The 11,139-nt window shown below is 43.7% G+C and overlaps 1 protein-coding gene across 3 annotated transcripts in view; it reads left to right on the forward strand.

The window, feature by feature from the left end:
* Nucleotides 1-7,963, forward strand: part of LOC101857986 (tripartite motif-containing protein 59) — a 23,920-nt gene extending 15,957 nt beyond the window's left edge. For all 3 annotated transcript variants that reach the window (XM_005088826.3, XM_005088827.3, XM_005088825.3), the window contains exons 2-3: nt 102-184; nt 3,299-7,963. In XM_005088826.3, the coding sequence (XP_005088883.1) occupies nt 112-184; nt 3,299-4,383 (1,158 nt within the window). In that variant the 5' untranslated portion in view covers nt 102-111 and the 3' untranslated portion in view covers nt 4,384-7,963. The remainder of the gene's footprint in view (nt 1-101; nt 185-3,298) is intronic.
* The last annotated feature ends 3,176 nt before the right edge of the window (nt 7,964-11,139 follow it).

Below are 11,139 nucleotides of genomic sequence, written 5' to 3' on the forward strand. Positions count from 1 at the left end.
GTGCGTGCGTGCGTGCGTGCGTGCGTGGGCACTAATGTGTAATGATGTACCTGACCCTCACAATACCCAATTGAATGTTTTGCTCCCTTGTATGTCCACAGACCTCCCACGATGGCCAAGGCGGCTCAGTTCGATGATGCGTTTGTCGGCGAGAAACCGAGCATGGCGCCTTCTATGGCACACTGTAAGTCTACCATTTCTCCGTGGGGGAGGGGGTGGTAAGGGGGCTAGGCCTCCTCAGTCAAGGGGGTCATTTAAAGAGTTTTTTGCACCTACCGGCACTATATTTTAGTTCATTTAAAAGGCGGCTGCTTCGAGCAGGGCCTTTGGTGCTGCGAGTAGCCTCTTGCTGTGACACGCAGAAGACCCGAGTTCGATTCTCGGGTGGGGAGAATTTTTATCGAGTAGCTCGGTATTTCTATTTGGACGTCGTGCCCTCCTCAGCCCGAGTTGGCCCTGACAGGCAGGGTCAAAAGTCAGCCTCCTAAATGATCAAAACTGTTTAGGGGTTTAAAAACACGAACGACAAAAAGACCCTGTCTCAACTGTCCGTCAGGGCTATCTTCCCGGGCTAGATGCGATACGACAGCCGGGGAGACAGACGGGGATACATGTACATGTGCTTCATAAACATGTCTTTTGGGTTCCACAGCGAATCTGTATGTAAAAGCAGAATCCCAGTTGTCAAATGGACCAGATCGGATTGAGTGGAGTCAGTTATTGGCGTCGCCAGTGCACATTGCACACTATTGTATATCAAACTGACCCCTGCTTTTCTTTCATCAAGTTTAACCCCAGAAGTCCATTAGGGCCCGTGGCGTCAGTAGCCCAGTGGTCAGGCTAGCACACATGTAATCGTGATATTACGGGGTCGGGGGTTCAGGCCTCAGCTCGGTCAGACATTGTGTCCTTGGAAAAGGCACTTTACATGAATTTCTTATTTGGCTCGGTCCTTCCGGAGATGGACGTTAAACTCGGAGGTCCCGCCTCTTAAATAACCCTGTTGTGTTGATAGAGGCGTTAAACGTACCGGAATACCGTTTCATCATTTTCACCATTAAGACATGTCGCTTTCCGCACAAAATCGAAATAGTTGACTATTCAATATGCTGTGGGTTTCTGATTAGTAGTTTTCGTCAAATTTATATAAAGAATCAAATGGTGTCAAAGAAAATCAAACATGTTTGATTTGGAAAATTTTATCAAATCACGTCAAAATTGTAATTTTTATCCCTCCACGAGATACAACTTGGTCGCCGGCAAATGTGTCAAACTAGCTGGGTACCCGTTCTGTGAACGGACTCAAAAGAATCGATTGTCAAGTCATTGTGGAAACAGTGCGGGCTCTTGTGAACGGAAGCCTCACTTGTTTACTATGGCGTCTTTGAAGACGGGCTTTCCCAAGATTAGATCTAAATGAAACTAATGAAAAACTGAAAATTAAATTACAGTGATTTCAGACTCCTTTATATAATTGTGCACCCTTTAAATGATTCTGAACCACTTTTTCAATTTCGAAAGTTAAGTGGTTCGGAAGTTTTAGGCTACCAAAGTGACGAACTTTCACAAATTATATTATATAGATCTAGATGTGTAAAGTGTAGATTTCATGCTGTAACCGCTACAAAAGAGACGCCTGTTCAGTGCGTGCAAATGTATGTTTGTATTTGTGTGAGTGAGTAAGTGAGTGAGTGAGTGTGTGTGTGTGTGTGTGTGTGTGTGTGTGTGTGTGTGTGTGTGTGTGTACAAAGGGTTATACTCGAACGACCAATGCTTCTTGTGATGACGTTGTATCGGGCCGAAGGGCAAGAACCCAAATGGCCGCTGGATCGGAAAAGTAAGTGATGACGTTGTGAGTTCAACTTTCTGATTTCCTCAGGCTGTTCAGTCTCTCTCTCTCTCTCTCTCTCTCTCTCTCTCTCTCTCTCTCTCTCTCTCTCTCTCTCTCTCTCTCTCTCTCTCTCTCTCTCTCTCTCTCTCTCTCTCTCTCTCTCTCTCCCTCTCCCTCTCCCCCTCTCTCTCTCTCTCTCTCTCTCTCTCTCTCTCTCTCTTTGTCTGTCTGTCTTTCTCTCTCTTTGTCTGTCTGTCTTTCTCTCTCTTTGTCTGTCTGTCTTTCTCTCTCTTTGTCTGTCTGTCTGTCTCTCTTTCTCGCACAGTTTTGATAGTTTATTCATAAGTTTACTGGAGTCTGTCATGCATCCACCCACGATGTGTTTCCTCATGATAGAGATTTATAAAAAAAATTAGGAAATGCCTTAAATCCTTTCTACAGAATGCCATCTGACCTGCAGTTTTAATATCTTTTCGTTAAAATAACGAAGGTCTGTTTGCATATGGAGCAATCAGCTCACTTCATATTAGAGAAGTTCTTTTTGCTTAAGATGTTGATTCAGTGTTGGTAGTCACAATAACGTGAATGTTTGATTTCATGAGATTGAGCACGTAACGATTGTCACAGAACTTTCACAGGTACCGCTTGCGGGTGATCAGCTTTTTATTGTGCATAATGACATTGCATCTGTATTCAGGCATTACTTCTTTTGGCATCGCTGTATTGGGTTCAAATGAAAGCAAACTTGTCCTTCTGAGACTGGACACAGGACACCATTTTATCGAGCTACTCGGTAAGTGAAGTGAATCTGTGACTCTTCCCACACAGCATTGGGTCGAAGGACGAACCACCTTTCCTCTTTGGACCACCGCAGCAGCAACAATACCTCTAATATTAACATCTCGGCCAAAAGTTACACCACTACCAACAGCAACTGGGAATTCTACGACACAACTGAAGTGCGACTCGGCGCGCCAAGGAACGACAGCACACATGGTCCTGTTTTATTTCAGAAATGACTGATGCCGACGTATTAGAATACACGAAGTAATATCAGTTTATTTGATTGGATATTCATGGTCCAGTAGCTTATCCTCTACCCCCCCCCCTCCCCACACACACACACACACACACACACACACACACACACACACACACACACACACACACACACACACACACACACACACACACACACACTCGCAAACATACCAAGTTGTAAACTACGGACTTATAAACACAATTGACATTATTCAGAATATGTTTAGTACTGCATATAATTTACTCACAAAAATTCACCCGTTGTTTTTTTTTTTTCAAGCGGCCTTCTCAATTTCCCCCTGATCTGACGATTTATGTATATATGTTTAGCCTACTACTAACGTACGTTTACGTGTATGAAACATGTGTGCTGTAATGTACGTTGAGTTTCTAACTACGGATGTTTTCTTGCCTGTTTCTCAACAGTGAATCTAACGGAGGAGCTTCGCGGCTCAACTCTCTCCCTCAACAAACGTAGCATGGTCCTGGACGAGGACCGCTTTGAGGAGCAGTTCCTCCGCTGCAACATCTGTAAGGACCGCTTCAGGAACGATAGTCTTCCACGCATGCTCCCGTGCCACCACTCGTTCTGCCAGAAGTGCATCGACCACCTGTACCGTCTGGCCTCGGAGCAGCGCCAGAGTTACTCCTCCTCCATTCGCCCACTCGCCTCTAGCGCCGTCAGCATCAACTGCCCGACCTGCCGCTCCAATTTCGTGGCCACAGACGAAACGATCCGACGGCTGCCGACTGACCACCGCGTGGTTCAGCTCATGGATTTTGTCCACCACACCGACCGCTATACGGTTACATTCTGCTCCAAGCACAGCCTCCAACCGCTCAACTTCTTCTGCGAGCCGTGCATTAAGCCAGTGTGTCGTGACTGTACCGTGCTGGACCACAAAGAGGCGGACGGCCATCTGGTCATGGACTTGGAGGAGGCTTTAGCTAAGTACACCCCTGTCCTGGACAACGCTATCACAGAGCTTGATGCGGAAAGTATTTGTATGGAAGAAAAGCGCATAGCTCTCGAGTCAGTCACCAAGACCATAGACAAGGTAAAGGTGGACTTGCTGGGGCAAGTGAAGGCGTGCATGACAAGGATGAGGGAGCTTATAGACGAGAGGGAGAAAGCTCTGGAAGCAAAAGTGTATCAGGAAGTTGAGAAGGAAAGAGCAAAGCTGACGGAAAAGTCTGAGATGCTAGAAAGTCGCCGGGAAGTTCTAAATCAGCAAGCAAACAAACTAAAAACCGCAAAGGACGACAGCAACGTTGAAGAAATGTTTCGCATTCATCAAGAAGTGCGCGAGTACAGGGCTGGTCCACCAATCAGGATAAGGGAGGTGGACGACGGACTAATGACGTCATTCTTGCTCAACACGAGAGACGAAGCCATGTTGGCCTCCCGTATCGGCAGCTTTGGTGACGTCACTACGAAAGTAGAGACGACATCTTCTCGGATGAAAACCTCAGTGAAACCGTTCGTCTACCGGTCCTCTTCCTTCCGGTGAAAGAGATTATGAATTAATGTGAGCACAGCCTCGCTCAGTGTTGTCAAAGTCAAAGCATTGGAAAAAAGGCTTATCTGAGCGAACAGTAGACTTTCAGGGCTCCTGGACTACGTTTTCTTTATTTGGATTCCGTTTCCTTGAAGATTTAAAGATAGTCGTCAATTGCAGATGGAGAATCTGGTCCCATAGGGTATGCTTTCTGTGACACATGAATGAGATGTCTGCTGTTGTTACTTGTACCTTATTTCTTCTGTCACTAGTCTTACCTCTCTGGCTAAGGCCTACGGCCTACGTGTATTATGTACCGTCTTAATTAGCTACTCCTTCTTTGTTTGGATGAGTAAAGAGACGTACATAGATACGGTAACGGTCATTTAGTGCAGGGAAAAAGCAAGACAGAAACAACAAATGGAAAGAAAAGAGTTATAAGGGCTTACCAGTTGCACCCTTCAACAACCCGTTAACTTCTCTCTGATAATCGACCTAATGATATGTTAACTGAAATCCTGTTCCTTCAATACTCGATAAAATCTGCACAAGACATAAGATGTAGGAAGTTATTCAAATTACGTTGCAGTTAGATGTCATCTCGACAACATAAGTTCCTGGGCTGTCATTCTTCGGTTTCTAAATTTCTGGGAGTAAAAGAAGCTAAATAGTAGACGTGTGATCTTGATCTCACATAAAGCGTACATCAGCTCCCTTGAGCACTTCAAGTTAGTGAACAAATGAGAACTGTTGAGGCCATATTCTGATGTAAATTCCCATTTTTCATGTGAAATGAGTTCGTGTAACAGCCGCCCCGCGGCCACCTGATTTTTCCTCTCTTAAAAATTGATGTAATTTTTCTGTATGTGTATGTGTGTGTGTGTGTGTGTGTGTGTGTGTGTGTGTGTGTGTGTGTGTGCGTGTGTGTGTGAAAATGTGTGTGTATGTGTGAGCGTGTGAGTGTGTTTAATGAGTGTATAAATAGAAAGCATATTGAATATTCTACGTTTCTGACCCTTTTCTCTTGAAATATCAGTTACAGTTTCCTTTAAAATCTATTTTATTTCATAATGCAAACTGGCTAGAAGTTCTAAGTCGCATAAATTCTGCCTCTGGAGTTTATTGAGGCAAACATCTTTTAGATTTTTTTGTATCACAGTACATACTCTTGCTTCAAATAGATCTAGGTGGTCAAGCGAGAAAAGGGCCTCAGGTGTTTGGGTGTCAGTATCGGCTGTGTTTCGAAGACCCGTAAGTTGGTAACATGCACAACAGAAAAAGGGGTGGGGCGTGTAGCATTTCGTTCGTGAGGTGAAGAAGACAGAAAAAGTTCCGTACTATTCTACACTCGGTAGAATAGTTGCTAATGGAAGTTAGTGTTTGTTCATAATTCCATGTTGTATTGCTCACGTGCTTATTGTAACCCTATTGCGATCTGCAAACGGGTTTTTCTTCTCCTCCTGTAAGTCAGTGTAAAAATAGAGATATCTGCCGTCTTATGTAGAGATATCATTGTATTTTTGTATGCTCGTACAGTACTGTGGCATTTTGTATTCTTTGACTTTGAAGTCAACCGACCGGCCACCCTCACACACTACTCGTACCCATAGTCGTTCAGGTTATCAATTAGAATCTACCTTTGTCCAGTTCATTGTTGGACCTTATGGTTTATGCAGTGTGCTAAATATCCGATGACACTTAACAGCGGAAATTCTTCTAAAAAGACAAGTTAAAAACGATGAGTATGAGACTTTGTTTCTTAGCACACATAGATCTACGTTTCTCTGTCTTTTTACCTCACGAAAACAGACTGTACGAGCCTGTATTCAGGTTTATTTATGTACTTTGGTGTTTTGTTAAGACATTTTCCCCATTGTATTCTAATGCTATGACTATGATTATGATCTCCAATTCGTATGTGTTCAAAATTTGACCTGATTCTGAAGACATGTTGTTGGTGTTGTTATTGATTCTTTCCTCCTTCACATAATGCACATCATAGTGTGTAGTTTGTTTTGACTGTCTCTGTTACAACAGTGGGTTCTTTGAGGTTGTTTCGATGCCTTAGATGTACATATAATTAGCTAGGAGGATTAGAATACTTGGGTTTTTGTACCCAAGTGAAGTTAAAATATTTCTGTTTGTTTTAGGTAAAGAGAAACTCACTTTGTGATCCTTAATGTTCGAGTGGCAAAGGGGAAGGGGAGGGGGTTCTCACTTACAGTAGTGCCCTCCATCCACTCTCTGCCTTCTCCTTCCAACAATACCATTATATCGCAACTGCACCAGCCTAGAGGACTATATTATCTAAAATCGAAATATAATGGCGTAGCGGAGGCTTCAAAGATCGGGGGATTTGATTATCACTCTAGTAAATATGATGAGAAGTTTGGCTTGGGGGGGGGGGGGCGGTAGTATTGCCACGATGTTTTCAGACTTTAAAAAATGTAGCCAGTACACAATACACGTTTACTTCACATTTGGATCCTGCATGTGTTTGTCACAGATATTAAACAGTCCTAAATGATGAGTGCTGTTTTTCCGAGCAACGTTTATGTGTCCCGAAATAATTGTATAATATTTCTTAAATTGGACGCAGTATACGACTCTGAATGAAGCCTTGCAATTACTAGAATTATTTATGGTCGTAGCTTAATGTCATAGCCCCAACTGGCATCTCCATTACGTATCGGATGTTAGGCCTACTGGGTGAATTGTTGAACTTGGAACTTCCATCTAATGTGACAGACAGTATGCAGGGCTAATGTAGCCGGGCTGTTACTGTCATGGCTGTTGTGTGCTCACCGGGTGGGGCCAGATAATGAGAGGTTATTACGGTAATTTTGCTGCTCTAATCGACAACTCGTTGCTGCATCGGCCCATCTCCTCGAGTGTTCGGCCCATCTCCCCGAGTGTTCGGCCCATCTCCCCGAGTGTTCCCCGAGTCGCTATTTCTAGGCCGTGAGAAGATATTATATCCCAAACATGTAGATGTACACCAATATAATTTTTTCTGGTGGCCTTACCTTTTGTTATGCGGGTTTTTTTGTTTTTTTTAACATGCCCGATTTGTTCAAGTAGAGAAGGACATCAAAACAATAATGTTGGCTATTCATTTAGTGAACCAGACAGACAAACAGAACCCCCCCCCCCCCACAGTAAATTTGAATATAAAGAAGGGTAAAAGTGTAGAACCCACCAGTACCACCCTCCAACTCCAACCACCCAGTGTAATGAAACACACATAAATTATACTAGATCTACCCATTTTCCGCAAGGAACTTTCCTTTCCACTATCTACCCCTAAGCCCTCTTTAAATTCATTTCGTGTGCAATAATTGTTTAGATTGGGAAGTTTGGCTGGACTGATCCAATTTGGAGAAATCTATCTCGTCTTCAACAGAGGCCGCTCTGTTTTTCCTTGGATTTTTTTTTTTTTGGGGGGGGGGGCATCGTTTGGATAACCGTCTACCCTCGGACACAATGGCACCAAGCCATTTGACCCTAAATGATTCAAAGTTCTGCTTCTGCTCATAAGTTTTTTTCTCTACATTATGGCCATACATGTAGTTAAATTTAAAATAAAAACAAAGAGAGAAAGAAAAAATGAAAAAAGACAGCTGACTTCAGCAATACTACCTGCATTCAAAACGTTCAGCCCTGTACATATCTCCTTACATGCATGCATGCAGAAACAGCAAGCTTGCAGTGGGAGAAAGACAAGGGAACTTGGTAGAGTGGGCTGTGCAATGTGGTATTGATTTTTGTGTAGACTTGGGATTTCCATAATGTTATTGTTTGCTTAGTCAGTATTATTGTTAAAAGTGTAGTGTCAGTGAAGTAGACTAAGCTAAGCAGAAGAGGAATAACAATGTGCATGTACCTTGTACTTGTACGCTAGATGACTAGATCTAAATGCGCATAGTAACTGAAGAAAAAATACGTGCAATGATCTTGAACATTGAATGGGGCCTACTTTCGACTTAAATTTGGACACCATAAACCAGGAAGGAGGTTTGGGTCGTGGTTGTGTCTTTTTTACTTTTCTCTGTCAAGTGGGTGGTTCTCCGTACCAAGACGTGTTGACCAGCCGTCTATTCTTACGTTTTAAAACTTTCTTTTAATTTAGTGACTGTCCCTTAAAAATGTGAACATTCTGCAAAAATAATTGAGAATTATGCAATCGAAAAAACCCCCAGTATCATTCTATGTTGGTATCATTTGTTACCAGTGTTTATAATTAGCATTACTGTTGTTTGTGTGTGTGCTGGAAACGAGACTCTCACAGTGTTAAATAAAGTTTACTTAACCTTATCTGGAATTTGTGTTGCTTGCTCCAGAATGTGTATGCGGCGTGATGAAAGTACATACACTATGTTTTTGGGTAAGTTAAAAGTAATACAGCTGCTTTCCTCAGCTATTCCTTAGAATACAAGACCACCCCCTCCCCAATCTCTCTCACTTTCTCTGTCTCTCTCTTTCTCTGTCTCTATCTCTCTCTCTCTCTCACACACACACACACACACACACACCCGCCCACACACGCTTGCGGAGTTCTGGTTTGAAGATGAACACACCAAAGCCTTCATCCCACGTGAAAAGACGACAGGCCGTAATAAGAAAACAGCTGGATAAAAAACAAGACTTTTTCCGTGACACAGTGACACTTCTATCCTTGTCTTTTTTTTTCATGTTTTACACCTCCATCGACACAATTTAGATAATTTAGGAGGTGGGTTTCCGACAGTGTCTACCAGGGTCAACCGGGGCTGAGAGGGGTACAAACAAACAACATCCAAGCAGAAGAGCGCGGGTCTCCAGCGTGCGACGGCGAAGCACATCAGACCTACCGCTTCTCCACAGCCGTCCGTCCACCGAGTCTGAATGTGTTCGCTTTGGTGAGTGTTTTACGGCAATCGCAAAAGGTCGTATGAGCGCAAGGGGTACATTAAACATTTTTAGGGGGCTCTCGTGGCCTAGAGATTGTAGGGTTCGTCTCTTCTTCAAAAGGTCCCAGGTCCGAATCCGGATATTGACGGAAATTTTTCTTCTCTTAAAAAATTTACTCCATTCGCCCCCTTCCCTGCTCTCTGGCAATGCTCCTGTCGTCTGCTTTCGTCTCCACTTTCTGTCCCCAGCCCTAACATCCTTGGCCCCCTCCTCGGGGCTTCTGACTCTTTATGCAGCCTTTCTACTGCTGCTCCTTGGCTCCTTCTTACTGCTGTCTTTCTTCAGTCACACCCCTGATCTTATGGTAAGAAAGATCTACACCTAGTCCTCTCGGACAAGGGCGAAAAATCTCGGAGGTACCGTGCGCAAGCTGTGCACATTAAACTAAAGATCCTTTCGTGGTGCAAAATCGTATAAGCATAAGAGAAGCCTTCGTCCGCCAGCCGGGAAAATTTCAAAATTTCTTTCCATCTGAAAATGTTTTATGTGTCCCGCACGCTCATATGACCCTATGCAGTTGCGAGCGCCGTAAAACACTTTGATCTACCCCCAAAAATTAAGGGAATTAATTTTGAATTTTGCCTGGGTGGCGGCCAAACCCTACTCTTATCGAGGTTAGACTCCAAGGGAACTCCAACGAGCGCTACTTTCACACGGGACCTTCTCCGAGAAGACTATAGGTGTACGATCTTACCTACCCTAAGACATGGGTGTGGCTGAAAGACAGCAGTAAGAAGGAGCCAAAGACAAGAGTAGCAGTGGAAAGGCCGCAGAAAGTCGGGAGCCCAGAGGGGGAAAAGAAGGGGAGAGGGGATTAAGAAAGTGGAGACGAAAGCAGACGACAGAACAAGGAAAGGAGGTGAAAGGAAAACATTTTAGAGAAGAACATTTTCCGCCGCTGTCAGGTTTCGAACTCGGGACCTATTGAATAAGAGGCGAACACCGTAACTTTTTTAGACCACAAGAGCCCCCAGTCTGAGTTTGAGTTTAAAAAAGCACGTTCGACATAACAACGGTCATTTAGTGCCAGGAAAAAGCAAGACAGAGATACAAAGGTTAATGACGGGCAGTGACGAAGTGAGAGTGACTGAGACCTACCAGTGCCAGCGACACTCTTTCCTCAGAAAACAGGCCCGGCAGAGTTTGTTTTTGATAAACGAGTGTTTTTGGCGCTCTCAAGGACTGAACTGATCCATACATTGTCCTTCACAATCATATTATGGACCCCCTCTACTAAAACAAAAGGCTGTTTGGGTGCTGGGCTACTCACTCTAATCCATATAACCAGTCATCCCCCGTACTTTTGAAAAATGAAAGCTTATACTTACAGGTTGCGACTCTATTCCTGAAATCTAGACTAAGTATGAATCTAGTCTGCCTTGCCTTAGCCTCGATCTTTAGTATCATTGTAGTCATTGAGTAGAATCTAACTTACTAAGCCTTCACAATGCCGAATCCAGCAAAGTGAGTCGAAAGAAAGTCTCAAAACACCACACAGATTCAAGGGTGCCAGACATCTTGACGGTCCATCTGATTGACAACGGACTACCTGTTCTCAGATTAGTTTAGTTTTATTAATAATAGTTTTACGGAGCTTGCAACAGATATAGATCATATTAGAAGTGCCAAAGATCAGAGGTTCTACTTACTACTAGAGAGTAATACTAAGGAAGAGAGAGAGAGAGAGAGAGAGAGAGAGAGAGAGAGAGAGAGAGAGAGAGAGAGAGAGAGGGAGGGAGGGAGGGAGGGAGGGAGGGAGCGGGGGAGAAGTTATTTAGGCTATGTAGCACAAATTAGCTCTTCCAATTGAGGAAGCAA

The sequence above is a fragment of the Aplysia californica genome, unplaced genomic scaffold, assembly GCF_000002075.1.
Source record: "Aplysia californica isolate F4 #8 unplaced genomic scaffold, AplCal3.0 scaffold00001, whole genome shotgun sequence".
NCBI lineage: Eukaryota > Metazoa > Mollusca > Gastropoda > Aplysiida > Aplysiidae > Aplysia > Aplysia californica.